This window comes from Zootoca vivipara, chromosome Z2, assembly GCF_965207765.1.
Source record: "Zootoca vivipara chromosome Z2, rZooViv2.hap1.1, whole genome shotgun sequence".
Taxonomy (NCBI): Eukaryota; Metazoa; Chordata; class Lepidosauria; order Squamata; family Lacertidae; genus Zootoca; species Zootoca vivipara.
In genome coordinates this window covers 28145349-28162887 of record NC_142585.1, presented here as the reverse complement: position 1 = coordinate 28162887, position 17539 = coordinate 28145349, and the positions used below count along the sequence as shown (strand labels likewise).

Sequence of the window (17539 nt, the reverse complement as noted above, 5' to 3'; positions counted from 1 at the left end):
ACGCATGAATTCATTTTTGAATCACTTACATTATGAAAAAACAAAGCACAGCTCTCTGTAAATAACAACTGTGTTGAGCTGAAAGCATTCTCACCTTTTGTTGTGCTGGTTTGTGTTTTTTTTTTCTTGTAAGGAATTATTTACATATGGGAAACTCAAATGCGCGCACACACGCACATTACAAAAGAAACCCTCAGACTCTGCAGCCTGAAGGTATTTTAACCCCTTGTGGATTCTCTTCCATTGTGGAGGCCAGCCAAGCCTTACAATTCACATCGGTAGCAGAAAGGTGGTTGACACAGCAGATACTTTACTCTGTTTCTCTGTAGGAGCAGCGGCTGGTTGAGGACTCCACCAGGGAAGTGAAGAAAGTGCGAAAGGCTCGCAACCGGCGGCTGGAATGGAACATGATGGCATACGATAAGGAATTCCGGCCCGATAACAGGTTCTCACCATCCCCATATCACATGGCCTCATCGGAAGGATCACTGTCCCCAGATAATAGGCAGGTTTTATGTATTACACGCTTTGCTCGATCTTTTTTATTTCTTTTGCTGTTTTTTGGGCTTGATTATTGTTTGACTTATTATTATTATTTTTCTGGATGCTTTTATTGCTCACAACAGCAAGGGTTCTGATCTTACTAGTTGGAGGTTCAGGGAAATTAGGCCTTTTGACAAACTCTCCTCCCGCCCCAAATTAAAAAAAACTACAATGTTTGTTGCTCTGGGGCTGCTGAATCTTTGCATGGGCTTTGCTGCTGCATTTACATGATGCTGAGATGAGAAGTCAGTGTGCTGTTTGGAGCACAAGTTAGGAGTACTTAAACCCCTATAGAAGGCTAATCTCTTAAACTGTGGTGCTAACTTCCTAATCCATGCCTGCTCCATCCTTGCTGCATGTGCGTGTTCCTTTAAGTGTGTGTGCGTGTGCGTGTAAATGTGTGTGTGTGTGTGTGCGCGCGCACACACACACACACACACACACACACACACACACACCATGCCTTGATCCCAGCAGCTGATAGATGTCATCTTAATCTTCCCTTCAGTTTGGTTCCTTCCATCCACCCACCCCATTCAGGAGTACAACCTTTTGGTGTTTTTGTGTGTGACAGATCTTATGCGTCAGATGCAGCTGATCATTCATACCCGGCCAGCCCTAACCATCCTGCCCAGCAGATATTAGCTCCAGCCTCACACCTGTCAGCAGACAACAAAGAGGTCATCCTGGTGGCTAACCAGGCCCAGGAACATGTCTACAGGCCCTCAGCAGCAGGAAGCCGGCAGAACAGTCTCAACCGGGTCCAACAGCCCCATGTACCGCAGCCGTCAGAGACTATGCTAAATGGACCGAGGCCTCAGATAGTCAAGGATTATGGGTATGGATTCCTGCCTGCTTTCCTTCCCCCGTTAGGTGTGGCTTTCTGCTTTCAGAAAGAGAGTTTGGCACTGTCTAAAGCTACCAGGGTATTGATAGTGTAGGAAACTTGTGTAGGAAAGGTGTTAAGAAGCAGAATGCAGTCAGATCCATGGATATGCAAGGAGCTGGGAAACTTCACCCCAACCCCTTTCTTTGCCATTGATTTATTATTATTATTATTCCTATTTTGGTATGACCAAGCTCAAGTTTCCACCCTTTGGTTTCCACATTGGAAAACAGCTGGTCCAGAGATCAGCTGATTACAAGGAATAGAGCTGTATTTGTAAATCCTGAGAAATATGAGGAAAATATAAATATTCCTCTTTTTCTACATTTGTTGGAAGGTCATATGAGTTTTCCCCATAGTAGGGCAGGCTTGCATTCTATAAAACCAGCTGGCAATAATATGGTTGCACAGAGGCTGCTCATTGGTACAGTAATGTGAGCGACAATCTAAATCCTGCCAGGACTCCCAAGAGAGAACTTGATTGTATATTCATCACTGTTCATCCCTTCATGTAAACGCCAGCCAGCATCCATGTCGCCCAACCTGGGAAAGTGCTGGCATCTGAAACAGCACTGAATGCTGCTAGCCTTCTCTGGTGGCCACAAGGGCAGGCTGACTTCACTCCGTTAGGCTCAGCAAGAATCCCCAATCATTTCCCTGCATCCTTTACTCACCTAGCTCCTTTCCCCTTGATTAAGTTCTGTCCCAGTTGTTCCTAGCCTTTGTCATTACTCAGTAAATGAATGCTGAAAACTGAGCTTAAGACCCAAATTCTGCCATTCCCATGCTGCTCTTGACCCCCTTTTGCATGGAGGCCCATGGGCAGAATTTACTCCCTCATTGTTAATTTGCAAGAATTTACATGCCAATTTACTTATCTTTTTCCCTCCTTTGGAAGAAGAGGCATTCCCAGTGGAAAAATTAAACCATCTGCAAGTCCTTGTAGGATCAATGGCTAAGGGCTTCAAAAGCCAGGCTTGAAAAAAGACCAAGGGGGCTGCATAGAAAATATAGAAATGCAATAGGCTGACACCTATAGTTGGAGGATCTGTAAAATGTGAAATAGCACTTCTAGACAAAGGGCTTATCCATACTTACCTTTTGCCCTGCACTTTACAGCAACAGGTCCTTGCCTCAAAGCTCCATGCCCAAGTGTCATTTTCCTCTCAGGACTTTCCCCTGCAAAAACCTGTTCTTTAAAGCTGAAGCACAACAATTCAGGTTTACCATGGATTGCTATTTGCTCTGATTCACTGGTAAAGAGTGGGGTTTTGCAGGGAAATCTCTGGGAGGGGGGAGCGGAGAGTGCTCAGATATGGAGTTTTAAAGTGCAGTCTGTGCCTGGAAAGTGTGGAGGAGGTCTCACTTTTTCAGAGCTCTTCCTTTTTCAGGACTATGGACAGCAGACAGCAAGAGAGCAGTTACCGTACTTTTCCTATGAGATTTTTGTCTGGAAAGGGATTTTATTGAACTCGCCAGTCAGTTTTTCACCATGCAAACAGATACAGTTAGTATACAGTTAGTATACAGTTAGTTTGTCCAAACAGATACAGTTAGTATTAAACATGTATGCAATTTGAACATGAGATTTGTGCACACAGAGTAGTGAGTACATCTGGGAAGCTCATCTGAATGCTACTTGTGAGGAATCACAGGTGGGGGGGAGTGCTGTTGCACGCAGATCCTGCTTGCTGGCTACCCGCAGGCAATCTGTGAGATCAATATGGTGGACTAAATGGGCCTTTGGACTGATTCAGCAGGAATTTTCTGGTGTGTGTGTCATTATTTTTTTATTTATACCTCCCGTTAGAAGGTATAGTGGTTAATGATAACCAACATGAAATGGTTTTATGCAACCTAATTCTTACATTAATTGGGAAATGGCCATAGCTTAGTGGCACAGCATCTGCTTAGCATGCAGAAGGTCCCTGGTTCATTCCCTGGCATTTTCAGAGGGGACTGGAAGAGAAAGCCTGAAACCCTGGAAAGCCACTTCCGGGCAGCATACATAACATACAGTACCACTTCCTTTTTACCCCTTATCCAAAAATTAGAGGTTTTAGTCTAGTTTACTGTGATCCCTCAGTCTTTACTGCTTAACTGCTTGCCTAGGAAAACAAAATGTTTTTGCACATCTTGGTGGGTCATGAGTTGGGCAAGCTCACCACAAGAGTTCATTAGCAACTGGACTTTCTTGCACTAGTACTGGTTGCCATTCTGTATCTGGATGCCTGCCATGTCTGAGTACTCTGAAAATTCCCACGTATGTGGGACTGTATCTGCTCTAGCTCACTTACTTGGAGGGAGGAGTTGCCTTTAACCATAGCTCTAGCTCCAAAGTTGTGCAGCAGTTAAGAAGGGCTAAACTTAAAATAGCCTAATTCTGTGACTTGAGCTGCTCATTTGTTTTTGTTTCCATTTTATTATAGATGCAATAAAGTAAACCAAAATATACATAAAGAAATAATCATAGAATTACAGCAGCATAAGGTTGAACAGTATCAGTAAACTAGCTGTTCCTAAACATTACAAAAAACACAAATTCTTCCAAAACCTATTAGGTTAATGTATATGTATTATTTTATAATTAGTTAACTCAATCAACTGTTACTGTAGACCAGGGTGGTTTCCCCCCCCCCAACCCTTAACATATATTAAGAGATATAACCTCCCCCACCATTTTTAGCTATCATAATCTTAGCAGCTATAAGGTGGATCACTATTTTCCAATCATTTCCAAAGATAACACCCTCCAGATAACCAAGTAGAAATATTTTCAGTTCTAACAGTGAACAATATTAGAAACATTAGCCTTTTGAAACAGATTTTCAAAATGTATCTGAGAGCAGTTCCAAAAGATGTGTCTGTAATTCGCTTTATTCGATCCACGTATCTAGCATTTGTCTGATGCCGACTTATATATTAAATTTAACTTGTAGATCTTTCAAAAAAAAATCCTTCCAGTAGCACTTTAGAGACCAACTAAGTTTGTAATATGTATGAGCTTTCGTGTGCATGCACACTTCTTCAGATCAGACCAACACGGCTACCTACCTGTATCTTGTAGATGTGTGCCATGTTTGATTGGACCAGAGTGTGTTTCAAATTGTCTCTTTTCCTTTCTCGTTTCAGCCCACAGCAAGTGCCAATGGCCGAGTACTTTGTGCCACCTGCTCCCCCTCCTCCTCCCCCGGTGATACCCTCCGCTCAAACTGCCTTTGACAGCCCTATCTCTGCCCCTCCCACCATGGCGCCCAATGCAGCTGCCACTGCTGCTCACTCCTCTTACGCACCTTCCCCTCCACCAGCCCCACCTTGCCCCTACTCTGCTTCTCCCCCTCAGACTGGCCCAATGGGGCCCCCCGTTGCACCTCCGCCCCCTCCCCCTGGACCCCCAACGATTACCACCTCACCAGCTCACTTGGCCTCTCCCCCAGCCATGATGGTTGAACCACGGAAGCCTCAGTTCCCGCTGATACCAATGAGTGATGCCAGGAGCGACCTGCTTGCTGCAATTCGTAGAGGTGAGCTTTTTCTGTATAACAATATTCCCTCCCGCAAAGAGTCCATGTTGTTATTTATTTATTTATTTGCTTGCTTTTGAAATTCTAAAGGGTAAAAATAAAGTGATTGGAAGCCATTAAACAATGCTTATCCAAACAGCATGTACAGGCATCAGTACTTCCAATAGTATGTTCCATGGTGCCCACAAAAGGTCTCAGTAAATATCTCATCCAAATCCACCATTTGTGAGAGGCTGGCTGCTCTTCCACCTCAGTTCCTGTTTGCATTGGCTTGACCTCTCATTCTCCTTAAACAGGATACTTATAGAGTGCTTGTCTTTGTGAGTGAGCATGGTGATGACTGATGTACCGTGTTTCTCATATTGTAAGTCATGTCTTATATTTTTTTTTACTCAAGAAAATAAGCCTATGGCTTATTTTCGGGGGTGTCTTATTTTTTGCTGAGCCCCGACTGAGCGGGAGCTGGCAAAGGCAGCAGCCCGCCGCCGGCTTGGAGCTCGAGCCGGCAAAGGCAGCAGCGGCGCTTTGCCGAGCTCCAAGCCGGCGGCGGGCTGCTGCCTTTGCTGGTTTTCGCTCCGTTGGGGGGGGGGAGCAGGAAGTCGCTCGCAACTTTCCGGATCCCTCCCTGCCGGTCTCCTCCTCCTTCCCGCTGCGCCTCCCCTTTCTGGGTTTCTCGGCGGCACCTCCTTCTCCTCTTCCGACGCTGGCTGGCGGCTTTGTGCTGGAATGCCGCGTGCGCAGCTTTCAGGTACCGGTAGACGAGGACGCGGGTCGGGGGTGGGGATGCACGTGTGAACGCCCTGGGTGAAGGGTCGGAGGCTGCAAGGCAGGGGTACGAACGCAATTCTCACCCGATTCGGTGGAGCTCGGCAAAGCGCGGCTGCTGCCTTTGCCGGCTCGAGCTCCAAGCCGGCGGCGGGCTGCTGCCTTTGCCAGCTCCCGCTCAGTCGGGGCTCGGCAAAGCGCGCACTGCTGCCCTTGCTGGGTCCCGCTGGGTCGGGACTTGGCGCGGTGTGCCCTTCCATACCATACCAGCATGTCTTATTTTCGGGGTATGCCTTATATTTCGCCAGGTCTGGAAAATCCTGCCATGCCTTATTTTTTAGGGATGCCTTAAAATATGAGAAACACGGTAGATGTATTTTATCCCCTTAATGGGAGCAGTGAGGCATCCAAAGCCACTCCATTTTGTGGTCATGCCTCTTTTTCTGCTGTTTTAGTTGTGGTAGTCATTTTCTTTTATGCCATGCTCTATTGTGGCCATTTTTGTAGCTGGTGCCCACACCACACTTTCAGAATTCCAAAGGTGCCCAGTAGCCCCCAAAGGTTGGCTACCCCTTAACAAATGCAGAATTAATTAGTATCAAATAAAGTGATTGAGAAGGGTTGGAGATTTGTTTTGGTCAGGCCTGTGCAAATTGTTCACTGTCCCACAATTCCATCTACCCCCACCTTTCCATGGCGAGGAGGAGAAGTGAAGCTCCACTTCACTCTACAGTTGGGGAGGAAGCAATGCCCATTGTTTGTGCTGAGCTGTGGAAGGTTCAGTGCAACTACAAGGGAAATCTCACTCCAACCTCTGTAGCTCCAAGCTGGAAATGGAAGCTAGAGATGGGTGTCTAGGCAATCAGGCCCTTTGGCACCAAGTGCCAAGACAAGCCCCAGATTTTCCTCTGCCTTCAGCAAGGAAAAATGGGTGGATAATGGCCACTCAGGCTTCCTAACAGCAAAACAAGCCCCAGCTCCAAATTTAGAACTAGAGGTTGATGGGGATCGCCCCTGCTGCTGTGCTGGGCTTCTCAAGGTGAACGATTCCTGCATTGCAGGGTGTTGGATTTACTGACCCTTTGGGTGCCTTCCAGCTCTACAGATCTGTTTCTAAGCTCAGTGTAGCTGTTGGGACCCCAGTTGGGACTTGGGAAGGGAACAGGGATTGTCTTTCATGGCTTGGAGTCTCAGTGTCAAGTCAGGTCCCAGCAACACATCTGCCCAGAAGCCAGTCCTCCAAAGTATTTCTTCCTTTGCAAATGCAGGGATTCAACTCCGGAAGGTACAAGAGCAATGGGAGCAAGAGGCAAAGAAAGAGCCAGTGGGCAACGACGTGGCGACAATCCTCTCCCGCAGAATCGCCGTCGAGTACAGTGAATCAGATGATGACTCGGAGCTGGACGAGAATGAATGGTCAGATTGAGAAGGGGCAGAGTGCTGCCTTGGAGAGGATCCCCCCAAGTTCTTTTTGCCACCTTTCCACAGTCAGGTGTATGTGTGTGTGACCAGGTGCCCCTGCGGGTAAATTCCAGCTGCTGCCAGGTGCTCATGTTCAGTGAGCTTTGCTTTCATGCCATGTTGCACTGTTGAAATTTTTTTAAGGTGGCCTCTTTGTGGGCAAGTGTGCATTAGTGACTTTTGTCTTTTGAAAAAAGCATTTGGTGGTGGTGGACCAGCAGTTGACCAATTTTTTCCCCAGGTGTGAGAAATGGCATTTGAGGCTTTGAAAGTCCTAGAAAAGCTAAAACAAACAACAACCACAACTCACTCCTGGTTCGGTTGTCAGTGTGGTCTATTACAGCTTAAGATATGGTCCCAGAGATAACATGCAGATTGAGGGAGCAGTCAAACACAAGAGACAAAGTTTTAAGGCTTATTTAAGCAGATGCACTTTCTATGTTCCTGGGTATGGTTGGGAAGCCTTCTTTCTGTGTAGAGTGGTGTCATGGGTTAGGGGAATGTGCTTTTACATGCTTGTAAAGTTTCCTCTATGGCTTAACATTTTAGAGGCAAGTTCCAGAGAAGTAGCCGTGTTAGTCTGTTGTAGCAAAAGCAACAGAGTTTTGTGGCACTTTAAATTATCATGATGGCAGCTTTCATGGGTCTAAGGTCACTTCATCACATGCATGGTAATTCACTTTTGAAGGTACAGAGAGAACCAAAACATGTTGTTGTTGCTGGTTACAAAGTAGAGTTAAAACACAGCAGTAGGTGTATTTCACTGTGAAGAGTGAATACCAATGAATACCAGAGCCAATTGATTGAGTATAAGTCATTATAAGAACATAAGAAGAGCCTGCTGGATCAGACCATCTAATACAGCATCCTGATACAATCAGATGCTTATGGGAAGCCCAAAAGCAGGACTTGAGGGCAATAGCACTCTACCCTCCTGTGATTCGCAGTAACTGGTATTCAGAGTCATTGTGGTATTAATGATATAGGCAGTTTTTCAAAATATAAGGCATTGCAAAACCTAGTAAGTGCACTGTGTTAGACAGCAACCACTTTATTCTATCTGTACTAAGGGATAAGAACATGTAAGTGGTCATATCATGCATGTAACAAAGTGAACTCTGATCCACTAAAACACCTGTTTAGGCAACCATCCCCCTGAATACAACCAGTGATTTCATTGTTTTAACAGTTCCTTTTTAAAAAAATAACACCCCAACTGTATTTATTGTTATGCTTTTTTAATGGTTTAGTGCTTGGGGCTTGAGCTGCAATTCTATCTGCACTTTTCTGAAAGCTAGACCCACTGATTATAGCGAGACTTACTTCAGGGTAAACTTAAATTAGAAAGCACTGCACATGAGGAGTAACTTCAGTTGAATTGGGGCCAAGCTGATTTATGACCAGTTCCTTCTTAAACACTGCTCCAAAGTTGTGACAAAGTGCTGTTTGTGTGTGGCATCACTGTTTGGCCCTTGGCATGGTAAACAGAAACAAACAAAAATGAAAGGTCAAAATGGTAAAATAGCTTGTTTTGCATAATTTATCCACCTTTCCAAAGTCAGTTTTTCTTGGTTGAGAATCACTGCCAAGTGCCTCCATCTTTCCATTCGTAAACCAGAGGGAAATCTTGTCTTGGCTCTGGTGCTTGTAACTTCTGTTCCAAGCATTGCTCAAACATCCATCTCAATACTTCCCCTTCAGCTTGGGGTTGCACACAAAGGGCTCTCCCCTCCCCAAATCTCAGCTGCAGAGGAGGTTGAGGCCTCTCTTCTCACCCTTGCCAAAGAGTAGTGGAGCAATCACCATGGAGATGGTGGCAGGTAGAATTGCAGACCCTCCTCTGTGACATCAGGATAGGAAATGCAGGGGAAATAAGGTGGTGGGCCAGTCAGGTATGGTGTTGGTTGTTTTTGTAAGCTGCTTGGGATTGTTTAGCTGTTTTAGAGATAAATAGGTCATAATAGAAAACAATTTCCGTAGAATGGCTGGGGCAGTGGGGTTGGGAAGTTACCACTACAGTGTTCTAAGGTTAGCCCTGTGCATTATGTGTCTAGTGAACAACTGGGTGCATTTTAGGGATGATACCTTATGTAACAACATCATATAAGCTAAGCATTCCGCGTGATTGGTTATCGTTGTACTGTATTAGTATAGTGGCTTTGATATGAAGCATCTATTAAAAGGGTTAGGTTCATTTCTTCTCCCTCTCACCTATATTATTCTAGAAGAATATATGTTAGCATTTATTTTCAAAGAAGAATATATCTACATAGTGAAGAGATGTATTCGTTAAGCTTTTATTTTGTGTTGATTAGTTAACGTAGTTGCTAGGTCCTAGGGGCTCTGATTTGGGCAGAGGTGTTGAACAGCTTCCTCTTAAAGATTGATCAGATAGGCAGAGTTTTGAATCAGAATTCAAAGGCTGGATTTAAAGGCTTGACTTGTTCATACATGAGACAAGAACAGGAAAGGTTGCATGGAATATTTTGTTCCCCCATTCATTATAACATCTGAGGGTGGCAGGAGGTAGAGAGGACAGATTTCTCTCTCAGCATAAGGTTGAGCTTGGTCCAGGAAAATCCATATTAAAAGTACTGGGACTAAATTTGCATATAAAACGATATTGCAGGTAAACTGGTCCCATGTTGCTCAGGGCTCTATATACTAATAGTAACATCTTAAACTAGGCCCCGTTAGCAAATTGGCAACCAGAGCAGGTTTCTGAGCACAGGTGCTCTGTTAGCAAGGTCTCGCTCCTGTCAACAATCTTGCTGTAGTATTCTGCACTAACTGCAGCTTCTGGGATCAAGCTGCCAAACTGAACAGTTGATTCCTTGCAAGTGCAGAACTCCCTTGACATTCTTTTTTCTAAGTCCAGGTTCTGGGCCATGATGACACTGAGAGACAAAGTAAACACCTTTGCCACCAATGTACTCTGCTTGCCTCTTACCTTGTATTTCAGCGGTGGCCAATGCCCATCGAGACTGGTAGGATGGAAGGCAGGGAGGCCAACAGTAGGTGGAGATAGAGCTCATGTCAGGCCCAGATGACTAATTCTCTTTCTGTCCCCACCTTCCTCCCTGCTAAGCCGTAAGTAAGCAGGGATGCAGTCTGGAAGCACACTGAGGTTGGTGGTGCTCGGCCCCATTCATCCTAACGGACCAGCCTGCACTGATGTTTCTTCTGGCTTATGAGCTTCCAGCTACTAACATGAGATTCTGTGCACTTCTTCATAGAGAGGACAAAAGCAAGTAAAACTAAATAGCCTTTCTCACTCCACCTTTGTCACCCAACAGGACCAGGCATCCATCTCTGCAAGGTTGGAAGCAATGGTTAAGTTGCATACTGAAATTTTAGACTGTAATTTGCCCCCCACTCAAGTCTTTGTGGTAAGAGGGAAAAAATAACCAATTGATGGCATCTGGCTATCACAGAATTCAAGCTTCTTGTGGCAGGATTTATGTGTAGCTCTTATTTGTCTCTTTTTGAGTTAGGCATCAATTGATGCAGCATTATATTTAGCAAACTATACTGGGAATGGTACTACTGAATTAAACTTCACAGTTTAGAGCAGCTGCTGACGAATACAATATGTAAAAAAAGGCTTCCTTCTCATTCTGTTTGGGTGCCTCTGCCAAAAGTTAAGCCAGGCAGGGTTATGCAACCCCCAGTATTCAAAAATCCCTAAAGAAGATAATAATGCCCATTTAATATTTAAACTGCTGCATCTCAATTGGCAGTCCCTCGTTAAGTTAAAAATTTATTTATTTCACAAAATTTATACATCACTTGGTTGTTTTGCTTTTTTTAAAAAAAACAACAACAGCAAGCCACAAAGTGGTTTTCAAGAATAATAAAAACAATGGCACTGTTAGTTTAAAACAATTATTTAAACATTCAGAAATAATTAAATTAATAATTAAATCAGCAACATGCTAAAAACCAAATTAAAACACGTGTCAACATTCTTACCTGTCTGAATAGGCTGGCCTATTCATAATCAGGAATGGGAATTTCTAGGATGTAACTTTGCTGTTAGCTTCATGATGGCAGTAATTAATATTCATCTGGCCCCTCCCTGGAGTTCTGTTGCATGCCCCTGAGGATGAGAGGAGTGGCAGCTGCCATCCCCATCACACAGCTCTGTGTGATTGAGGTGCTCACTGATTATACAGGCATTAAATAACTAAAGAAATAAAGAAATAAGGTGGGTGGGTAGGAAGAACTATTATTTAGATTCAGGCATCATCAAACAAGAGATACTTCTTGTCTTCATCCTCACATTGTGAAACTGATTTGAAAGTTCACTTTGGGATTGCATATAACCCTGTTTGAATTACAACCCCCCCCCAGACATTTTGATACCTGATCGTGTGTGTGTGTGTGTGTGTGTGCGCGCGCGCGCGCCTCTCTCTCTCCCCCCTCCCTATTCCACAACTCCCTGTTCAGAAGCTGAGTGAATTCACAGTTGAATCTTGCTTCAACACTGGTGTTTACAATATAGTATCCTGCACCGCAGCTGAGGGCTAGAGTAGGCAGGGCAGGTGGTGTGACATACATAACATGAAACTTCCTATAAAGTCGTAAAGGAACTGACAGTTGAAATGTGAAGATTGTAGAGGCAGACTTGGCAAACTCTTCTGTGAACTGTCATGGCATGTAATCTGATGCTTTTGGAAGCATAAAGTGGCTTCCCAATGGGGAAGGTAATGGTATCTTCCTGGGCAATGCTGCTTACAGATGGGACTCCATGGGCAGGCTGTTTTATGGCCATAGGGTGGTTCAGAATGGCTTCCTTTCATTTTCTGCTTGTTTTCATATCTAAAAAGCACCTTCTGGCTTTTGCACTATATAGGAATTGTTGCAGTAATGTATTGTGTTTGTTGCAGTAACGTATTCTGTGTGTACGTTTGTGTATGTAGGATGTTAGGCTGATTTCAATGGTACTATTTTGTCCCTTGCTTTTGCCATAGTCACCATCATTTGGCATTTAACATTATGGTGATGTGTGATTCAGTCAGCGCTTTGTCCATTCCATTCCATGCATGCATACCCTACTCAATTAGTTTAGAAGGCTCTTAGGCACAATTACCAAAACAGTATTAATATGGACCCTCAAAGTCTGAAAAGACATGATAACGCGAGAAAAGATGAACTCGAGCTCAAGAACAAGTTCATGGAGTTACAGTTCTTATGAGGCAGCTATGTAGTTTGGTTTGCGCAGATTTTAATTGCCTGGAAATCCTCTTTCCATTGTCTGGGTTTGTTAGTGTCAGTTCTGGCTATCTTGCCCTTAATCAAGCTTCACTATCTCTGAAACACTCTCTCCCCACCCCTGCTACTCCCCACCCCCCATCATATCCAGAAGCAGAGCTGGTGACAGTGTCCAGGCCAGGAGGGCCAGGAGTTCCTCTGTCACAGTTCTCCCCCAGAAAGCTGGCCTGATGGCAGTCAAGATCCCAAGGATGATGTCATACTGCTACATCTGACACGATGTCATGCGCAGATGTGAAAAAAATCGTGCAATTCCCTCGGCCAGTCAGCACGCACCCATACCTTAAGATCTCCTTCAGAGGTAGAATTCTTGCCCTCATTATTCCATCATTTGGTGTTTGGTGACACAGGAGAGGGGCTTTTTACTTCTGGCACCAAGATTGTGGGATGTCCTGGGGAACTCTGTTCTGCTTCCTTGTTCCTGATGTTTAGATAGTTGACTAAGGCACTCATCTTTCAGAGAGCCTTAGGGTGCTCTGATTGTTGTTGGGGTTTTTTGGAGGGTAGCTGAGGGAGGGGATTGATTGGCTGTTCATTTACTGTTCTTTCGCTATACCGTAGTGGGCTATATGACTGTTACATTTTTTAATTGTACATTAAGTGCTTAAGCTTTCTTGTAAACCCAGCTATTATATGTGTGCTAATAATTAAAACATCAGCATAAGCTAAGTAGATGGGTGGGGAGATCTACACAGAGAAGCTCACCTGCGCTGAGAGTGTAGACAAGTGAAACTCAAAGAAAATTCTAAGCTGCCTTGCATACCTAAATAGCAGAAAGTTAGGATATAAATCTGTCAAATAAAAAGTAAGAAAGCAAGTTAAAAAAAAGCTGCCCTTGCTTCCTGATCTGGCTCTTGTGGGCATCAGGGCTTAGGATGTTGTTTTCTCTCTGCTGCTCCACTGCATTCCTTCTATCCCACTGAGGTTAAGATTCCTTTGGCCTGTAAGTAAGTAAATAAGGAGACCTCCGAGTAGCAGCAGTTGCTGGGTCGGAAGCAGCTGGGAGAACTGGGGCCGAAGCAATGCAAAATGTTCAGCAATGCAAGTTAACCCTTTTTTTTTGCACTAACCAGTACAGCTCATCATAACACCCAATCTGCTATTTCGAAACAAACACTGAAATTGGAGAATATTCAATACAGCCTGACCTGAATGTGTGAAAATGCTGTTCAACAGCCAATACAGAGCTGACCCTGTCGGTGTGTGTGATAAGCTTGTGCTGGCCTAGCTGCTACCGGTTGGCCCAGTCATGTGAATTTAGCCCCCAAAGGGCAAGAGAAGGGCTCTGTCCTTAGAGAAATTTGCAGTTTGAAGCAAAGATTTCAGAACCTGCACTGCACTTTAGAAGGTGTTGTCCTCTGATTTACTGTTTACTGCTGTTTCCCCCCTCTCGCTTTTTCTTTCTTTTTGTTGGCATTTGTCTGTTTTGGGAGGCAATGGAAGAGTGCGCCTTCTTTTTTATCCTGTCACTGTGAATAAATGATCAATACTTCTGGACTAAATTCGAGGCAGAAATGGTGGTACATGGTGAGAGAAACTGCTTAAAAGGGGGAGGTTGTATCTGAGTTTTATTTTGCAATTGTAAAATGATGCAGTTGAGACCAAGTGGAAGACTTGAGGAGGGGGCAGAGGTAGTTAGGTTTCTCATTCCCAAGAGCAGGCTTGGAAAGAGCCGATGACCCACTGGATGCTGTTGGGCTACAACTCCCATCAGCCCCAGCCACTATGAACAGGGATGGTGGAAGATGTAGCCAAGCAACATCTGGAGAACCACAGGTTCCCCACCCCACCCCACTTCACCCCTGCCCCTAAACCTTCTCCACCCTCAGCCCCATGATGAAGTTTCATGATTATAACACAGTTCCTAAAAGGAAAGCAAATATTTAAGTCCACGTGGCAGCTTGGTTTAAATGCAGTTGGTTACAGTCACGGAGAACGGGTGTATCTCAGTATCCCTATAATAGGAGACTGGGTTTTGGACTTCATGGGAATGAGAGATGTTGCTCCAACCAGCTCTGCTCTAAGTAGGGATGCTACCAAATTCACTGTCTTCCAGCTATTGTGTTCAGTGAGCAGTCTTACTGGCAGTTGCCTTCTTTCGGGAGATGCTGTCTCCTTGCTTTGTTGTAGGACATGAGCCATTAATGCCATGTGCCAGTTCCTTGCTCCCTGAGCCACTGCCTGGAAGAGAGAAGTGTAGGCAATTCAGGCCAGTGTATTGATGTCCAGAATCCCTCTGGTTCCTGGGAATGGGGGCTGGAGGAATTAAAATGGTAGGGACTTGCCATGCACACAATTCTACCTGCCAATATGTATGTATGTATGTATGTATGTATGTATGTATGTATGTATGTATGTGCTAATGGAAGCCAATATTTTTCAGCCCTTTGGAAAGAAATGGATGACCTGTGTCACTTTGCCCCTGACAGCAAATAGTTTTTAAGTTCCTCTTGAGAAGGATCTGACAGTGCATCAGTGCCTTGAGAAACATGGCAACAGCATGACTGGCACTATGGGCTCAGCTGTGCAATTGCTGAATCCCAGCAGGATTGGCCATGCTTTCAGAGGAAGCAAGATCTCAAAGTCCCACCAAGCCTTAAGTCATTGTTCTCCTTCACTGCATGCTCTTAGAGTGCCATGCTTGCCTCCCATTTCCCCCTGAGCTTTCTTAAGCTTCTGTTGTGATGCTAACACACCAACATAGGTGAGTAGAGAAGATCTCTGGGTAATACACTCTGAATGTGAACACTCTATATCAAGTGTGTAACCAACATGGTTCTCTTCAGTTGCTGTGGACTCCATCAGCCCTGCTGGTCAGGGATGATGGTAGTTGTAGACCACAACATCTGAAGGGTGCCATTTTGGTTATCTCTGCTGTGCATCCTAGCCAGTACAGCCACACCATCTGGCGATGCCTCAGGGTGGTGGTCATAGGCAACAACCTTCCCCTATCTTTTGTTCCTAGCAGCTGGTATCCAGAGGTATACTGCCTCTAGAAATGGAAGTTCACTCTAGCTTTCATGGCTAATTGCTGTTGAGGCCTATCCTCCACTTGGGTTGCTGAAGGGACACCCACCAAGCAATGCAAGTGATCTTCAGAGTTTTGTTGCTCTCTCTTCTGCTCATATAATACTTTATACTATTTCTTTTTTCTTTTTGGAAATGAGTGTTTATAAACACACACACACACACACACACACACACACACGTGTACGTTTGATTTCTGTTCAGGAGAAACATGAAGTTTGTACATGCTTCAAGGTATTGATAATTTGATTCATGTGCATTATTATAGAGCTGGCAAAGCAGCAGCACTAATGAGAAGCTTTTCACAGTCTAATGGGGTGTTCTAAACATGTGCATTTAGTCAGTAGATCAGTATATGTTTGCTACTAGTATCTATCTGCCGTACAGTTTGCTGTTTGTAAAGCAAGGGTTCCCGATGTTGTGGGTTCTGCTTGTGTCAGTGCTGACAAAATCAGGACCAAAGTTTATGGTTGCAAAATGGAACTTTATTATTTTCCTGCCTGTAGAGGGGGTGGGGAAACACAATCTGTGCAAGATACTGTGGGATGGGTGGGGGGAACTGCTAGTAATGCTTCATGGGACTTTTTATTTTTTCAAGAAATGTTGTACAACATAATCTGAAGCTGTTGACACTTTATGCATGTTAGTAATAGAAATAAATAAAGCTTTTAAGACAATTTCTGTCTGTGTGGCCACTGGTTTTTCTTCTCTCTGCTCCCCCTTTTGATATTTCCATTAGTTTTAAACAGTGGGCAAAACCTTGCCCAGCCTTCCTTGACCTGGTGGCCTCCATACATTTTGGGCTGTGGCTTCCATCAAATCCAGCCAACACAGTTCTGGCCAGGACTGGTGGTAATTCTAACATCTGGAGGGAGCCTGGTACGGGGATGATTTTGTGAGCTCATGTATGAGAGAGCTCTGATAACTTACTAACAATTAATCACTGGTATATTACTACCCTTTGAATTCTCCCACTCACACACACACACACACACACACACACACACACACACACAAGCTGATGCAATTTACATTTATCTAAATCTGCCAGTTAAAATGCAAAGGTGCATTTAATGTCATGTCTAGTTTGGCCTTAAACACTTTCGTGGTCCCATTGAAATAATGGACATCAAATCTGAGATGAGTAGAAAAGCGCAGATTCCAGATTCACAAAAATCAGACCAGGATCCAGTACTTTGACAGAGTCACTTGATTTCAACATAAGGGAGTAAGGAAGTACTTTTATGCTCCCATTGGAATCAGTAGGGCTTAATTATTTTTTAAGTTTTTGACAGATTGCACCCCAGCTCATATTGTGAGGAACTCCACTGGCCTGCAAGTCAACCCACTATGCAAATTGTGGCACTTCTGACAAAATTGGAGACTTGCCACATCCTTATACCTACAAAGCTAGATGGGCCATTGGCATGATCCAGCAAGCTGCTCTTGTGTTCTTAACCTATAGGGCTCATTGGCAAATCAACAGATTGAAAACTAACAAATCAGTGGGCCCAGATGTCATGCACCTGACAGTTTTTCATTCATAAGTGAAATTGCTAATCTATCATTGGTCTGGGATTACCACCCTTCTGCTCCCACCCCACATCAAATGCTACTGACTTTAAATTCATAAATTACTGCTGTTCCTGTGTCCTGTCTTTTTGCCATGTGCTCTGTTGTGGCCAAGCCCTGGGGCCTAGGGTTTGAGTCTCACTTGTCACAAAGCCCATGGCCTAAAATGACTAAAAAGCCCTGGGGCCATGAAAAATATTCTGCCCACCAAAAATGCCCTGGGATCGGCAGGGGCTGAAGGCTACCTACCTAATCCATACAAGAGAATGACTGTCATTTCTCTCCTCTGGAGAAAATAAGGCACTGCATTTGACCCGTATGTGTGTGTTAAAATCTGCTGTCTGCCTTCAACATAGAGTGGGCTGTCTCTACAGATAGGGCTCTCCCTGGAAGAGATGGCAGAAGGGTTGTAATTCACCAATAGTTGAGCATATGATTGCAAATGAAAGGCCCCAAGTTCAGTCTGTCACATTTCCATCTCAGGCTG

At 44.4% G+C, this 17539-nt stretch overlaps 1 protein-coding gene across 3 annotated transcripts in view; it reads left to right on the top strand.

Moving 5' to 3' along the window:
* Positions 1 to 16157, top strand: part of LOC118084534 (actin-binding protein WASF3-like) — a 70857-nt gene extending 54700 nt beyond the window's left edge. For 2 of the 3 annotated variants that reach the window (XM_035114150.3, XM_060270591.2), the window contains exons 6-9: positions 330 to 505; positions 1118 to 1381; positions 4562 to 4953; positions 6987 to 16157. In XM_035114150.3, the coding sequence (XP_034970041.3) occupies positions 330 to 505; positions 1118 to 1381; positions 4562 to 4953; positions 6987 to 7144 (990 nt within the window). In that variant the 3' untranslated portion in view covers positions 7145 to 16157. The remainder of the gene's footprint in view (positions 1 to 329; positions 506 to 1117; positions 1382 to 4561; positions 4954 to 6986) is intronic. The other variant, XM_088664669.1, reaches the window with a different exon arrangement.
* The last annotated feature ends 1382 nt before the right edge of the window (positions 16158 to 17539 follow it).